The 17,504-nt window shown below is 42.6% G+C and overlaps 2 protein-coding genes across 2 annotated transcripts; both read left to right on the plus strand.

Moving 5' to 3' along the window:
• The first annotated feature begins 6,429 nt into the window (after window positions 1-6,429).
• On the plus strand, window positions 6,430-11,984 carry LOC125546121 (Galactosyltransferase family protein). The gene is made up of 7 exons (XM_048710269.2): window positions 6,430-7,134; window positions 8,891-9,140; window positions 9,225-9,500; window positions 10,575-10,703; window positions 11,025-11,201; window positions 11,278-11,385; window positions 11,483-11,984. Exons 1-7 carry the CDS (start codon window positions 6,515-6,517, stop codon window positions 11,687-11,689), a joined length of 1,767 nt encoding a protein of 588 aa, XP_048566226.1. The 5' UTR covers window positions 6,430-6,514; the 3' UTR covers window positions 11,690-11,984.
• Window positions 11,985-12,290: 306 nt separating this feature from the next.
• Window positions 12,291-15,490, plus strand: LOC125546125 (dihydrolipoyl dehydrogenase, mitochondrial). The gene is made up of 2 exons (XM_048710284.2): window positions 12,291-12,612; window positions 14,091-15,490. Exons 1-2 carry the CDS (start codon window positions 12,391-12,393, stop codon window positions 15,339-15,341), a joined length of 1,473 nt encoding a protein of 490 aa, XP_048566241.1. The 5' UTR covers window positions 12,291-12,390; the 3' UTR covers window positions 15,342-15,490.
• Window positions 15,491-17,504: the final 2,014 nt, after the last annotated feature.

Consider the following 17,504-nt stretch of genomic DNA (forward strand, 5'->3'; position numbering starts at 1 on the left):
AAACCTTTTTGGTCATTACTGACAAAAGGGGGAGAAGCATATGAGTTGATAGTCTTCAAGCGGGTCCATATGGGTGGTTGCTTTACTTTTTGCCACTTTTGCCAAGTGCTTACAATTCTCGTTTTTGAAACATTTGGTTCGTTTTGAGTTGTAACACTTAAACTTGATGGTCATCTGCTACCTTTTTGACACTATGTGATGCGATGATAAATTTTGCATGTGCGACGATAAATTCCGCATGAAGTCATTTTGCAGACGTCCATTTTTTATTATGCATGTCATTATCTTCGATATATATCCTTTCATGTATGATGAATTGTCTTCATAAGTAAAAGAGGAGCTCCGCAAGTACAACCTGCCATGTGCATTTGCATTCAAAAGCAAAATACTTATATGCACATCTTCAGGGGAGCCTTTCTGGTACTTCCGAAGACAATACTTAAATCCTTTACAATTTCACATACTTTATCCCCGTTGAAAACTTCAACCAGTTTGTCATCAATCACCAAAAAGGGGGAGATTGTAAGTGCATCTAGTGCCACCCCTAGTTGGTTTTGGAGTATTGATGACAAACCTGGTTGAGGGACTAATGTGTTTGTGAGAATTGCAGGATAACACAGGTAGTAGTCCCTCACTGATTCAGTTTACCAACCGGAGATGACCCATAAAAATGTATGAAGACATTGAAGACAAAGGTGGTATGTGAAGGTATTCACATTGAAGTCTATGACAAGAGAAGACATTGTGTGAAGACTATGGAGCACGAAGACTTAGTTGTTTCGTCGTTCTGTGCTTTTCCTTGTTGAGTCATAGGAACCATCGTACTATTAAGTGGGGTCCAAGAGAACCAGTCAGAATGACTGAAGTGATGCTTAACCAAAATCCTATGTCTTCGAGTGAAGACTATGAGAGCAAATCTTGTCCAGAGTTGGATAAGTCAGCTTTGCTTGTAGCCCAAGTAAAGTTGTCGTGTGTGTTTGAAATCTGACGGTTGGAACACATGTCAGTTCCTTAGTGACCCAGGATCATTTCGGACAAATCAGGTCGGGTTGCCTAGTGGCTATAAATAGCCCACCCCCTACAACCATAAACGGTTGGCTGCTCAGAGTTAGTACACGGCTTTTGTCGTTTGAGAGCAACCCACCTCGAAGCCTTTGAGAGAGAATTCCTTGCGAGGATAAAGCCCTAACCACCCAGAGCCAAAGAGTGTTAGGCATCACTGAAGTCCTCCTGTCTGTGTGATCTGAAGACTTATTACACTTGAGGACTGTGAATCCTCCAGCCGGTTAGGCGTCGCGTTCTGAGCATCCAAGAGTCATTGTGGATCGCTGGTGAACGAAGTCTGTGAAGGTTTGGAAGTCTACCTTGAAGACTTACCAGAGTGATTGGGCGAGGTCTGTCTGACCTTAGCTCAAGGGGAATACGGTGAGGACTGAGTGTCCTGAGCTGCATGTTCAGGACTGGGTGTCCGAGACTGTGTGTCCTCAGGTTTAAATACCTAGCCGCCCTAACCAGACGTACAACTGTCACAGCAGTTGGAACTGGTCTACCAAATCTTTGTCTTCACCAAGCTCACTGGTTCTATCCTTCCCATCTCTTTATTTACAGTTGGTCCTTGTGAAGTCATTGCCTATTTGCATTGTCCATTTGTCTTCACTGTGTGACTGTTTGTTCAGATTGGTTTCATATTATCTTCCATCCTGATCCGTACTGCCTAGCTGCTGTTAGTCTTTGTGCTTTCACTTCATTGAATACTTGACTATGGCTTGTCTAGGGTAGTCTACCTTCCGGTGCATGGTTATAGGTTCATTTCTATCGTTTGTCTCCAAAACTCCCATGTATTGAAGACTTTCATAAAAATCGCCTATTCACCCCCCTCTAGTCGATATAACGCACTTTCAGAAGCAAACTAGTGACACTCTGTTTGTCTATGTATTCACACATGTACTAAGTTTCCGGTTAATACAATTCTAGCATGAATAATAAACATTTATCATGATATAAGGAAATATAAATAACAACTTTACTATTGCCTCTAGGGCATATTTCCTTCAGGAATTATAACTTGTAAGCATAATGAAGACAATGGATTTGTTGATACAACTCTGCGCCTAGTTGTAGGGGCTGAGACAGATTTCCGAAGACACAGAAGACTCCCCCCTATTCTCCTTGAGCTAAGATCACTTAGACCTCACCGAATCATGCGTGGCGGATCTTCAAGGCGACCTCCAAACTTTCATAAATTTGTTCTTCGGTTAGTCCACATGTTGAAGGTTCTGGGAACACCTAACTGCATGGAAGATGCACAATCTTCAACAGTAACAAGTCTTCAGTGAACTATAATCAGTTTCTTCAACGATGCTTAACCACTTAGGTTTTTAGGCTCTGGGTTTTCCCCCACTTAGGATTCACTCGAATTCTTAGAAAGGACGGGGTGCTTAGACAACTTGTTTCAAAACAGGTTGAGCAACCAACCAACTTATTGTGGAGGCAAGGGCTATTTATAGTCGGGGTCGCAACCCGAGGGCCGAAGCGATAGTTAGATGGGATGTGCCCACCAACATGCTGTTGCAATCTGTCTCAACAGTCAGAAATTTGAACTCTCAAATTCCCCACGGTAGGATAAACTTACAACAGGTTCCCTAACTCCTCAACGAAGAATTCAAACCCACATGTACTGAAGAATCACCTTCAACACGCAAGCTTGAAGACTTTGCCTGAAAAGGAGATTTCCAAGTCTTCAACTCTAAAGAAATTGGTTCCATTAAGCACAACTGAAGACACACTATCTTAGTAACACTTGGACCCTGTCAATAGCACATTTTTCCCTATTGACTCAGAATAATAAAGAAACTATAAACTAGCTAACTCTTCACGTTCTAGTTCTTCAGCTAATTCATCAAAGGGTGCACCGAAGCCTCCAATATTTCCATAACATTTTACGGGTCACAATCCTTGGTTAAACCAAAATCCTTAGGGTCTAATACCTTTGTATGCACTTAAATACATATTAGTTCCTTGATCACTTTTGACAAAATCAACCAAAACCTATAAGGAGTGCTAGATGCAATTACAGAAACATAAAAGAAGAAGCTAGGGCCACTGGAGGAGGAGATTGGGGTGCGATGGTGGTTGACCAGAGGTGAGTAAGACGGCCATGGCGTGATTGAATGGAGGGTTCACTCGCCGATTCCTTCGACAAGAATACCAAGGAGGATGAGGAGAATCTCCGAGACATTGTGGTTGGGCCGAGGAAGGCCGTGTGCTATGGTGAGGATGGCAACATGCGTGCTCTAGGTGTCAAACTCGGTGCTTGGGACAACAAAGAGGTAGAGACTTGGAAGGGGGGGTGGAAAGCGTCATCGAGCGGCTTGATCGCAACAATCGGGAGGGGGTGGATAGGGTTGCTCCAGGTGATAGACACCATCGATGAAGCCAATATCGGTATAGCTTGCGAGCTCGATTTTGTCACGGTTAGTGCATGATCATGGCGCATGAGTCAGCCATGGAATGGTCATCCTAGTGATCACGTTGGTGCTGAGAAACAACTCGATTGGTCAACAAGGGAAGGAAGCACAAGGTGGCATGGCGCGACCGTGCTATTTGCCACACGACTGCCTGAGGAAAAAGACGACATGCTTGAGGCGCTTCTGGTGCTGAGTTTGCCTTGCTGGGCTAGCTGGGTTGCAGTGTTAGACTGGAGACTGGAGAAGAAGGGTTAAAATTTGGTCATATGCTATCAACGGTAAATTGACATTTCATGTGCCATTTAACAACGTTAGTTAGTTCAAAAAATGATGAAAGTACTATATTTTAATTGAGTTTCTGAATTGATGGTAAACCTAACTGTCAAAACATCTTATATTTAGTAGAAACAAGGGGTGTAGGTAAAAAAAAATTCAGGGGAGCCACTATTTGGACGATGTGATTTTCTCTCTCTCTAATAAAACATCCCATTTAATCTCTCCCTAATAATAAAGCACGGATTGACTCCGTGGGTTCACCGTCACAATGCGCTTCTTCCCGTTATTTTACGCTTTCACTTTGAATTTTAAAACTTATTCGAGGTGGTACTATTCCTGTAGGTCAAAAACATTACGATCCTGCCGGTATGATTAAAACTTGGTCCTCTGTACGTTGGCCCAGCTTGCAACGCAGGGAGGAAAAAAGAACATTTTAAAAATAGAGAACAATTTTGAAATATGAACAATTTTTTACAAAAAGAACATTTTTGAAAATTCTGAACCATATTTGAACTTTTTGAAAAGCTTAAAAAGAAAAAGGAAAATATTAAAAAAGAAAAAACATAGAAAACGAGAAATAATAGAACAGAATAAGACTGTGAAGAAAAACCAGAAAGAACCAGTAGAAGGAAAAAAAGTGTTTTGGTATATATTCGCGAACTGGTTTTAGGTTTTGTCGTCCCTCTTAGTTTCTTAGTTTCTTTAGTTTCTTTAGGAAAAAAACGAGTCAGTCGTTGTGGCCACCTCGGCGTGTACCCCTTCTGTAGGTCGTGGGTTCGATTCCTAGCGAGATCATTTTTTGCGGTTTTTTAGTCTCACGAAGCGAAACCACTCAAATGGGCTGGCCCAGGTTGATCTGCGCCCCTATGCGAAGCGGCGACTACTTGCCGCAGTAAGCGGCGAATAGGGAATTCCGGAAAAAAGGCCCAGCTTGCAACTCAGGGAGGAAAAAACACTTAGGCCTTTTGGCTATACGTTGGCCCATCTTCAGTATAACGCAGGGAGGTAAAAAATACATGCTTGTGATAAAAAATGCATGCTTGCGATAGAATTTGAACTCGCAACCTTCCATGCAATACCTCTAGCACCATCCAACTGAACTAGATTGGCCTATGTTATTTATCTTCGCTTGGTTTTCTTAACAAATAGTATCACCTCATGTTAACTGTTTTTTTTCATAGGCCACACGCAGCTGCTGGAAAAAGAAAAAAAAATGGCAAAATGGCACGCACAAGAGTTTGAACACACGACCAGCAACTTTGGGGTTGCAATCTCTAGCCACGGGGCCAAACCACTAATGTGTCTTATTAAAGAGGGAATATATATATATTTATACATATGCGAGATAGCATAAAAAAAGTAAATAATCCCACCTCGCCCACATATATTGAATCACTTCTGTTTAAATATGTCCGCAAGTGGCCTAGGTAACAAGCTGGCTCAGGAGCAATATGAGGTGTATGGAAACACATAATTACCTTCCAGGAAGGAATTAGTCAGGAACGGAAGGCCTTGATTCGTGGGCTAATTAAACGAGATTTAAGGAAGGGAGGCCACAAAATGAGTCAGGAAGGAATTAATGCATGAGGAGGAGTGTTGGGGCCTCCCTGCCATTGGCTAATTCAACGAGATTTAATCCAAGCAAGGAAGGAAATAATTATCCATGAGCAGTAACGAATGTGATGAATTTGGATTTAAAGAGGCGTGAGGCCACGTAATAAAAGAGCAAGGAAGGAAATAATTATCCATGAGCAGGAACGAAGGTGATGAATTTGTGTTAGGTGGTGTGAAGTCTGAAGGAAGATGGAAGTCCATTGAATTCAGGTTGTCACATATGCGTAAGATTTACCTAATATTTTAGGTCAATTAAAAAGATTCTTTATTTTTTGAATTGCTATTTTGCTTTTGATCCAAACGATGTTCCATATTTTTTTTATATCATAACCATATTTATTCATATTCATGTACAAAATGTGTCATGCAACTGACCGGAGATCAACTATAAAGTTAAAAAGATTTACATAATATTTATTCTAAAATTTGTACTCTGAATTAAAATTGATTCAAATGATGTTCCATATTTTGTTTTGATATCGTAAACATATGTTTAGTCAAGTACAAAATTATTTTGAGACAATTAATTCACACTTGCTAGATTTCTTTGAGATGCTTCATGAAATGTCTGAACCTGAACTTATTCATAAACTTACATTTAATGTTAGACCACATTATCCTTAAATTTGATGATAACTGTGTAGCGGGGCAGTTCCTTGACCAGACCAATTGTGGATCATATGAATCAGTGTTTTCACCGTTGCAAAACACATACGTTGTGCTAGGGAGCATGGGTGTGGTGATGGTGCATGCATCAAGTGCAGTTGAGAAAATAACTCACCATCATTACAAGTTCGCAAAATTACAAGTCGGCACGGGAAGGGGCTGTTGAAACATCATGTTCAAGTATGATGATCAAGCTCATCGCCTTGGGATTGATCATGTTTGTTATAAATATGCGCACAACAAGACCATCATGAACAATGATGGCGAAGGGAAAGAAGTGGTAATGCAGAGGGTCAGTAGGGAAGTGTAAGGATTTGTTTCTCCCGTTGCAACGCACGGACATTTTTGCTAGTCCTATCTAAACTCACTTATCAGTCTATAACAGTTTAACAGTTTAGAGCAGGCGCCGTTTATTACGCCGTACACACACGAGCTCAAACTATGGAGCGTGAGGTCTCCCCTAACTCTGTGGACTAGTCCTAGTCGCTCCGATGAGGAATTGCTCCGGCGTGATCCTCATCGTCTCCCTCGCCGCCCTGCTCTTCCTCCTCTCGCCGTCCCCCCTCACCACCCACCAGCCCGCCACCTACCCCGCCGGCTCAGTCGCCGACCTCCTGCCCTCCCTCCCCGGGCTCTCGGGCCTTTACCCGGCGCCCGCCAACTCCACCTCGCACCTCTCCTGGCACCTCCTCCGCCCCATCCTTTCCCGCTCCGATGCGATCCCGGGCACCGCCGCGGGCGTCCTCGAGGCGGCCGCCGCCTGGCGCAACCTCACCGTCGCCGTCGCAGCCGGCAGCAACCAAGAGACCCGCGACGCGAGCTGCCGGGCGTCCGTGGATGGAGATCTGCGCGCCCGTGGGGTCAAGATCCCGTGCGGGCTCGCGGAGGGCGCCGCGGTGACGGTGGTGGCGGTGCCCAAGCAAGGGGCGGCCAGGTTCCAGGCGGAGTTGGTGGGGGGAGGCGGCGAGGTGGTGGCGTGCTTCAATGTGAGCCTCGGGCCTTCTGGGATGGTGGTGGAGCAGAGTTCTTGGACCCGTGAGGACGGCTGGGGGGAGTGGGAGCGGTGCCCGCCGCTTGGTCACATCGGCAGCAACAGCAGTTGGCAACTAAGGTGATACTTTTTCGTCGGTGTTGCTGAGATCTGCAAATTTGAACTCTTGAGGCACGCTCTTACCACCAGTTATCATGCTTTCAGTTGATGCGTCTAGAGATATCAGGGTGTGTTGGTATATTACTCAATGCAGAGATTATCTCATGCTATTAAACATTGTGCTATGCCATGCTATTAAACTTAGGTTGTTATAAGGAATACATTACATAAAAGACTGGTATGTTGCATCAGTGCATATTAGTGGTTAGACTTTGACTGGTTATGCAAGATGATAATGCAGTATTTCTCTGTGGTATCATCCTAGAGTATGCGGGCGCCACTTTTGATATGATAGCCTGCATTTAGGATCCCTGAGTTAAACATTGTGTTGATCTTCAGTTCATCATAACACAGATTCACAATAATTATGTATGCTAACAATGAGAGCGATCGACAAATGGGCCATAATAACTCGGTTAGATGCCATGTTGTGTCCTCAGCAAATTTATCACGACCAGCCTCTAATGGTGGTTGATGTCATTTTGAACAGACAGTAGATCAGAATATTCTACTGCCAGCTTCCAAATGGACGGATTTAGTTGGTACCAGGCTACCAGTGAACAGTCTTTATTTTCATTGTTTGTTGGGGTTTTAGTTGTTGATGGTCGTGGTTAAGTATATCTATATCCAAATAATTTTTGGGTAAAAGCAATATGTTAATTGCCATTAGGACTTGGATTTGCTATTTGAGTAGCTGCAGTGGTGATGACCAAAAGGTGCAGTAATCCCATATGCCGAATGAACGTTATGGTTTTGTTCTAGCGTCCTTTTATGGCTCTATCATGGGTCTTATTATTAATGATGTTCTTGTTATGGAAACAACTTTTGGCTAGTGTATCCTTAGTAGGGTGGTTAGAGAAATGTAATTAGGGCTGTGTACAACGGCCTTATAGCGAAGGTCATTGTACACCGACAAAGTGACACGGCTATGTTTTTTAAATAGGTTCAGCCGCCTCGTGGGAGGGTGACCTACGTCCTATGAAGAGAGCCGTTGGGAGAAGTGCTCTGCGCACGGAACATTTAGAACGTTGCCACTTCCAAAGTCCCACAACTCCCGACAGTCCGAGCCTTAAAAGGTCCCTCGGACTCCAAAACCTGGCCCTGGCCTCCTTCAACCTTGGTTCTGAGGGCTAAGTGTCTCTCCTCTTGAATTTATTCAAGTGTGAGTGAATGAGTTGCATGCCATGGGGGCTATTTATAGGCTAGGGGTCTTTGACAACTAACCGAGGTTACCATTGAACTAAGGAAGTGGAACCATGGAAGGGCAGAACTAGGTAATCTTTTGTCCATGAGTCCATGCGCTCATGGTGGGCTAGGAGGGGAATTGTGGCCCATGGGAGCCCATCACCATATAAAGGCTTTCCTCTTGGGCCTGGGCTCCTTTGCTTGTTTGCCTTCATTTTTGACCTGGTCTTTTATTTTTCTTCTCTTCCTTTGACTTGTTGACCACGAGGACTTGCTTGGACTTTTGTTGACTATATGGTTGCTTGCTTGGGCCCATGGTAGATTGCATGGAGTTGTGTTGACAGTCTTGTACTTGCGTTGACCATCCATGTGGATGCCATGCCATGTAGGACTTAAGTGGCTCTCCGGTATAATTTAGCCATTCCCTCAACAAATAAAAATATATCTGTATGTATTATTTGAATTATGTAATATTTTTCTTGTTCTTATAGTTTCTGGTGGTTATGATAAAACAAAAATTTCTTTTGATCAGTCCGGTCGATGCCCTTGTTCGTTGCAATCAGCAAGTGAGTGTGAATAACATTCAGGGGAGTAGCAACACCACACAGAATGTTAGTGCGAACCAGCTTGAAGATGAAAAGAGGCTCAAAGGACGTGCACATTTCAGTGGCAGTACTGCAATTGTCGAAGGAGAACCTTTTACAGCAACACTGTGGGCTGGTGCTGAGGGGTTCCATTTGACAGTAAATGGGAGGCACGAGACATCGTTTGCATACAGAGAGGTAAGCTTACGCTACGTGATAAGATTGCATTCATAAATGTTCATGGGTATTGGATACTTATGAATGCTGTTAGGTTTTTGATAGAGGTTGGAGCCATGGTCAGTAGCAGGAGTCAAGGTCTCTGGGGATTTGGAGCTCCTATCAATCTTGGCTAATGGATTGCCAGTTTCAGAAGATGTAGACATGGCTAGTGTTGAGCTTCTGAAGGCCCCACCTGTTCCAAAGAAGCGGATTTTTCTTCTTGTTGGTGTTTTCTCTACTGGAAACAACTTCAAGCGCCGGATGGCTTTGAGGCGAACATGGATGCAATATGAGTCTGTCCGCTCAGGCGAAGTAGCCGTGCGGTTTTTCACTGGCCTTGTAAGCTTACTTCAATCGCCTTGAGTGCAGTTACAGTTTTTCAGGTTCTTTCTTTTGCATCAATATTTCTGTTCAGTTTTTTTTTTGGCGGGGGAATATTTCTGTTCAGTTGTGATTGCTTATTGGATTGAGTGCCACTTGCTTATTTCTTGGATCTTCCTAATCCTAATTTCTCCAGTTTCCTGTAGGCAGTTATTATATCTACACAGACTAACTTCTACGCAGTAGTACATGAACACCAATTCCATTCAAGAGGGTACCATTCTGTGAGAGACTGACTATGTTTCTTGAAAATGAATATTAGATGAAACAACATCACAGTGTGTTGGATAACTTGATAAATTTTTGTTTTGGACTGAGGAACGTTTAGTTACTATATCCACACGTTTTGACAGATGGGTTGTCACTTACTCCCTCCGTCCCATAGTGTAAGACGTTTTTTCACACTACACTAGTGTCAAAAAACGTCTTACATTATGGGACAGAGGGAGTAGTTGCTTACTTAGTTACTTCAACGCTGATTAATGTGAGAAAAAGTTTTAAAGGAAGGGGAAGATAATAGAATAATTTTGGGGAGTCAATCCCGTATAGGAATGTTTTGGACCTAAGATGCAAATAGACCCTTACACTGCTTCTTATTGGACTAACAACTTCTTGTTATACTAATGCACCAATGAATAGATTAGGCCATTTATATACTTACTGTTTCCTACCTCTTACATTTGAAGTGGGCTTATATAGTCTTAACAATCCAGCTAGCACCTTGTTCAGTAGTTAAGTTGTTGCAGATAAAATTTAAAATGGCGAAAGATTACTAAAAATCCAGCTATATCCCAAAAATGCAGATCTTCTTTTTCCTTGGTTTTGTTTTATTCATGGCAGTGATGAAGGTTAAACTAGCACTGGGTAACCAAGGTGAATTTCCGCGAAGAATAACACGACAATGCTAAATTGAAGGAACAAATATTTTTTAAGCTCTTTTTTCATCCATAACAAATAAGGTGCTCAAGTGTTACTATGACCTAGTACTGGTTTCATCCAATGTGATCGTTATTTTTTTGGCCTCAAATGCAGCATAAGAATGAGCAGGTCAATATGGAATTATGGAGAGAAGCTCAGCTGTATGGTGATATCCAGTTTATGCCATTTGTTGACTACTATACCTTGATCACTCTAAAGACTGTTGCAATTTGTATGTTTGGGGTATGTATTCTCTTTCTGGTTTGCAGCTTATACGAACTTTATTTTCCTTGCTCTCTGTAGGGCATAACTAGATTTTTTTTAGTACTCCAAAATTACCATGGTTTTTGGAAAACACACAGTTTATTAACTTATGGTATTTACTGGATACAAACACCTTTGTCGTGGTTTTCTTATTATGCATGTTCTTGTATGTGTTAAGTAAACCTGAAATCACCATGGGTTTAGCACGTTCTCAAATTCCAGATATGGGCTATAGCCTATATCTAGTAATGTATGCATATCCTGGCAACATAAACTTATATTTTGTCTACAAATTTGCAGACCAAAATTATGCCTGCAAAGTACATCATGAAAACAGATGACGATGCTTTTGTTAGGATCGATGAAGTCATCTCTAGCCTGAAGAAGGCGAACCCCCATGGTCTCTTGTATGGTCTTATGTCTTTCCAGTCTTCACCACACAGAGACAAGGATAGCAAGTGGTTTATCAGTCCAAAGGTACGGCATGTTTCCAGTTACCCTGCCCTGCACACGTTCATTCTTAGGCTGCTTTTCTTACCCTTGAGGAACACAGGAATGGCCTCTTGAAACATATCCGCCGTGGGCTCATGGTCCCGGATACATAATTTCAAGGGACGTTGCTAAATTTGTGGTTCAAGGTCACCAAGAACGAACACTTCAGGTTCGAAGATAAATCATCTCGCAATACATTCGTAAACTTCTTCTTGTGCTTACCCATTGATGACAAACCTCTTGATTGGTCTCGTTTGCTGCGTCAGCTATTTAGACTTGAGGATGTGGCCATGGGAATATGGATCCAGCAATACAAAGACAGTGGTCAGCAAGTGAACTACGCCAACGATGAGCGGTTCTACAACGAAGGATGCGACTCTGATTACGTCCTCGCCCACTATCAGAGCCCGAGGCTCATGATGTGCTTGTGGGAGAAGCTCCAGAAGGAATCTCAAGCGGTATGCTGCGAATAACTCTGAATCGGCGTCAGCAAGGGGCTGTGCAAGGACGTGATAGATTTGGTAGCGTTGTTGTTGTTGTTGTTGGTGGTGGTGGTGGTGGTGGTGGTGGTGGTGGTGGTGGTGGTGTGCATCCAGCATTTTTATGTTGGTGGGAAGTTTGTGTGTAACGGTTGTAACAACCGGCGACCATCGTTCTTTTGTTCCGATCAACATTTCGTTTCACGGAAGAGAGTGTTGATCCATGCATATGGATGTTGTTCTCAAATGATACTTTGAAAGATATTGCTAACTAGAGATCTTGAGCTTTTGATATGTTTGTTCCCAGCGATGAAGTTAATGGTAAATAAACCATGCATAACTCCAAAATTTCAACTTGAGAATGATAGATTTACGAAAATGCCGCTGTTGAAATAGATTGATTGAATGAGAAGCATGTCATGTTTTTCTAGTGGTTCTGAAAGAGAAGTGGGGATAGCAAAATAAATTGACTTGTGAGGGCAGAGCCTCCCCAGGATCCCAGTGGTCTACAAGGGCATATCCATCCTTTGCAGGATTGGGCGTTGGCTGTGAGCCAGCAACATCCCTCTCGGCCCAACGTACGGCGGCAACACAAACACATTCCCGCCACGTACGGCCCGGGCCCGGTAGAGAACAAATAACTTTCATCGACGCTTCCCATCCTCTCTCCCGTCGAAGAAAGGAAACAGAGGAAGATGGCGCTGGCTATCCTGGCGAGGCGGAGGGCGGCGGCGCTGTCCGCGTGGAGGGCGTACGCGGCGGCGGCGGAGGAGAGCGACGTCGTGGTGGTCGGCGGCGGGCCGGGAGGGTACGTGGCGGCCATCAAGGCGGCGCAGCTGGGGCTCAAGACCACCTGCATCGAGAAGCGGGGCACCCTCGGCGGCACCTGCCTCAACGTCGGCTGCATCCCCTCCAAGGTGATTGACCTCTCCGTTTGTTTGCTGCCCCGTTCATTCGCGGTGCGATAAGAGGTGACGCCGAGTGTTTTTAGATCTGTGATGCATGGCTATTACCCAAAAACGCTCTTATATTATGGGACGGAGGGAGTAGATTATTGTCGTTCGTTGTAGCTCATGTGGTGTCACTTTTATTGATTGATGTGATTATGAAGCGCCTGTTTGCGATGCATCAACTCTGGTCTTGCAGCGGGGTAGCATTTTGGGCTATGCAGCTAGGGTTTGAGATCCCTTGATTAGAGGTCTTTTGCAATCTACCGCCATGATTAGAGGTCTTTATGCGGTATCTTTTGTGGCCCGGAATCAAAATTACGTCAAATTCAGTTTTATTATGTGTTTGTAAATTTCTTCCACTGCGAGATTTGGTTGGTTTTCATTAAGCTTGGGTAATAAGGCATAATATTTGTTATTCCAACTTGTGAGCATCATCTGAGTAGATTAATTTTGTTTGCTTTATAGCTAATTTTTGTTCCAGTTAGACTTTGTACCCTTATAAATTCTGTATACAGTACACTTGCGAGGACTTCATTTGCAATCAGTTAAATGGGTCTATTTTTTACCTTGCTAACAATATAGTACGTCATAAATGGTGAAGGGTTTACTGCAGTTTTTCCCCAAACAGTTGACCAGAATACTGTTCCTGCTAAAACAAAAGTATCAAGTCTCATCTTTACACGTGAGAGCGAAACATCTTTCTTACATGTTTATCCTTCCTACATGTCCAATGTACATGATTTAGGCTATACAATACAAGCTAAACTTACTCTTGTTCGAGATAAATATCTACACGGTAACTCAACTTCTCATAAGGTAGGAAGATTGGTTAGGACTTAGGAAGAGACGTGGTTGGGATGGATAGATAAGTTAGCTGTGTAGGGATAGCAACTAGCCAACTACTCCCTCCGTTCGGAATTACTTGTCTCGGAAATGGATGTATCTAGATACATCCATTTCCGAGACAAGTAATTCCGAACGGAGGGAGTAGGAGGGAAAGAGTTCATTTCCTGCTTCCCTCTTACAATAGGGATACATCTCTCATATAGACATTCTAAGTCGGTTACACTGAACAGCAAGTCCAGTTTGTAGCAGCTGGAACCATATCCTAACATACAAAGTCAACAACATAATTTGACCCCAAGACAAGGACTCTTAATTGGATACAAACTCTAGCATAGTTGGACACACTAATGCAAGGTTGGATATTACTAATATATATGTCTACAACATCTTTCTTTCAGGCCTATCATCTGTATAGCTCCTAAGCTTTATGCTGTTAGAAATCTTAGCATAAGATGAGCACCTTTATCCGGAATCTAAACATTTGATGTATTTCTTCTATGTGAACTAGTGCACCTAGAGAATTATGTACGTTGGTTATATATCCTTGCAGACGTGACTGGGAACACTTCTAACTCCCTTTGATGCTTCTGATCTGCCAGGCTCTGTTGCACTCTTCTCATATGTACCATGAAGCAAAGACTTCTTTTGCACACCATGGAGTGAAAATCTCTAATCTGGAAGTGGATCTCCCAGCCATGATGGCGCAGAAAGACAAGGCCGTGGCCGGGTTAACAAAAGGAATCGAAGGCCTCTTTAAGAAGAACAAAGTGACATATGTCAAAGGCTTTGGGAAACTTACTTCCCCTTCAGAAGTATCGGTTGATTTGGTTGATGGTGGCAACACTGTTGTCAAAGGAAAGAACATCATCATTGCCACTGGATCTGATGTAAAATCACTTCCTGGGATCACAATTGATGAGAAGAAGATTGTCTCATCTACTGGCGCCCTGTGCTTGTCAGGTATCCCAAAGAAAATGGTTGTCATTGGAGCTGGTTACATTGGCCTGGAAATGGGTTCAGTCTGGAACCGTCTTGGGACAGAGGTCACTGTTGTTGAATTTGCTCCAGACATAGTCCCATCAATGGATGGTGAAATCAGGAAGCAGTTCCAGCGCATGTTGCAGAAGCAGAAAATGAAGTTTATGCTCAAGACAAAGGTGGTCGGAGTTGATACCTCTGGAGACGGGGTGAAGCTAACACTTGAGCCTTCAGCTGGAGGTGAGCAGAGCATTCTTGAAGCAGATATCGTTCTCGTCTCTGCTGGAAGAACCCCATATACTGCCGGGCTCGGGCTGGATGCCATTGGGGTTGAGATGGACAAGGCTGGCAGGATCCTCGTCGATAAGCGGTTCATGACCAATGTGAGTGGAGTTTATGCGATCGGCGATGCCATCCCTGGGCCCATGCTTGCCCACAAAGCCGAAGAGGATGGTGTGGCATGTGTTGAGTTCCTCGCTGGCAAGGAAGGTCACGTCGACTATGACTTGGTGCCTGGTGTGGTCTACACACACCCGGAGGTGGCATCCGTTGGGAAGACGGAGGAGCAGGTGAAGGCCTCAGGAATTGCCTACCGAGTCGGCAAATTCCCGCTCATGGCAAACAGCCGTGCGAAGGCTATCGATGATGCCGAGGGGATGGTTAAGGTCGTGGCTGACAAGGAAACCGACAAGATTCTTGGTGTGCACATAATGGCGCAGAATGCTGGAGAGATCATCCATGAAGCTGTGCTTGCCCTACAGTATGGAGCATCCAGCGAGGATGTTGCCCGAATATGCCATGCACATCCCACTGTGAGTGAAGCCCTCAAGGAGGCTTGCTTGCAAACCCATTCTAAGGCCATCCACATATGATTTTTCCTTTTTCTGTTATCACTTGTCTCAGGAAGTTCCAAAATTTTGTAATAATTTTGGATGTATGGGAACAAAAAGCGTATGATTGTCATTTCGCCCTGTCGGCGATACTGTGAATTAACAGTTGCCAGTGCCACAGGTTCATTGTACATGCCATTGAATTTATGTTTACTTCTTAGGCCCTGCTACATTGGAGTGAGGCGTGTTGGAGACCGGGCTCCAGGGAACCTGGTATATTGAAGAAGAAAACAAAAAAAATCTATTTACAAGTTTTAGATGTTTTTTCATGCCTGTACGCAGAAAAGAAAAATTCCTGGCCCAGGAAGAACAGAAGGAAGGCCCATCTTTATACACATATTTGTCCATTTTGTGTACTTCAGGTATGAAAATGTATGTTGCTGGAAATTCATACACATATACTATACAGTTATGTACTAGCTAATTGCCTGCACTTCGTAACCAAGGCAAACATATTTTAGTGATTCAAAATACCAATTATGAGTGGCTCGACAGAGACGTTGTGAGTTTTTTTATTCCTTCCCACATCGTGTTGCAGAATGTGAAGATGATGAAAAGGGAATGAGGGATTTTAGGAGGAGCCCACATAAATCATATTTTCCCTATACTAAGATGATCCTAAGATGATGAAAAGGGAATGAGAGATTTTAGGAGGAGCCCACATAAATAATATTTCCCCTAATTAAGGGGATCCTCGTTTGACAGCGCCTGGGCCATTATTCCTGCACAAGAGAGATGTAGGTGTGTTTGATAGCCTGCATTCCCTTATCTATTATCTACTTAACCCATTTTTCAACGTTTGGTAGGGTGTACTCTCTTCGTACCGAAATACTTATAGTTGGGGGAAACTAGAGTAGCGCATTTTGGAGACCGAGCTCCATGAAACCTTTTATTTTGAAAAATTCAAAATTCATAAATTTCAGTTTCAAAAAATCCGAAAATTTTTATACATGTATGCAGGGATGTAAAGTGTATGTGTTAAAAATTTCAGGATAAAATACCTTGAACCACGAGCTGCACAAAAAAAAACAAATCAGGGACTTTAAAGATAAACAGTACATATGCTAAAAAGTCCCAGATTTGTTTTTTTTTGTAGCTCACATTTTAATGTATTTCGACCTGAAAATTTGCACACATGTACATTATGTATCTAGGTATGTGTGTATTTATTTTTAGAATTTTTTTAAACTGAAAAGTTTGAATTTTGAAGTTTCCAAATAAAGGCCTCCATAGAGCTCGGTCACCGGTTGGCATTTTCGGGAAAAACTAGTACAAGTCCCTAAATTACAAGTATTTCCGTATAAGTCCCTTAGCCATGCTCGCCTCATACCCAAACAGGCCGATAGCCATGCTCATAGGAACATGTCGATGGAGGTTCGCTGCTCGTCCACGCTACGTTCGACCCAGAAAAAAAAATCTCCATCAAACCCCTGCCTCGGGTGCTCCTATTCATCAACCAGGAAACGCGCACCCTGCCCTCCCCGCACGTGTTTTTTGGCTCACACATGTGTGAGGCCGGATGCCCCTGTTTTTGCGAATTATTTTAACCTTTTGTTTTATCTTTTCTGTTTTTGTTTTGTTCTTCTTTAAAATGATTCAGGATTTCAAAAAAGCCCAAATTTCAAAACAAATTACAATTTTTAAAAAATATTTGTGAATTTGAAAAAATATTCAAGACTTTAAAAAATATTCATGAATTTTAAAAAAACACTCATGAGTTTGAAAACTGTTCACTCATTTCAAAAATTGTTTGTGAGTTTGATTTTTTTTTAAAATCATGAATTCAAAAAAATGTCCGTGAGTTTAAAAAAATCGCGACATTCAAAAAAATGATCGTGAGTGCGCACAAGTTCATGAATTTTAAAAAATTGTTCTCCATTTCAAAAAAAATGTTCACGACTTCCAAAATATATTCAAGAATTTCAAAAAAGGATTGCTAATTCAAAGAAAGTATTCACGCATTCAAAATCTTTGCGAGTTTTAAAAAATGTCCATGATTTTTTAAAAAACTTTTGCTAAATCTGAAAATGTTCACAAATTTGGAAATTATGTTCATGAATTCAAACTTGTTCACGAATTCAAAAAATGTTCGCGTGTATGAAAAATGGTCACAAAATCAAAAAGAAAAAAGGAAGAAGAAATAAA

Source organism: Triticum urartu, chromosome 1A (genome assembly GCF_056163025.1).
Source record: "Triticum urartu cultivar PI428250 chromosome 1A, HENAU_Tu73, whole genome shotgun sequence".
NCBI lineage: Eukaryota > Viridiplantae > Streptophyta > Magnoliopsida > Poales > Poaceae > Triticum > Triticum urartu.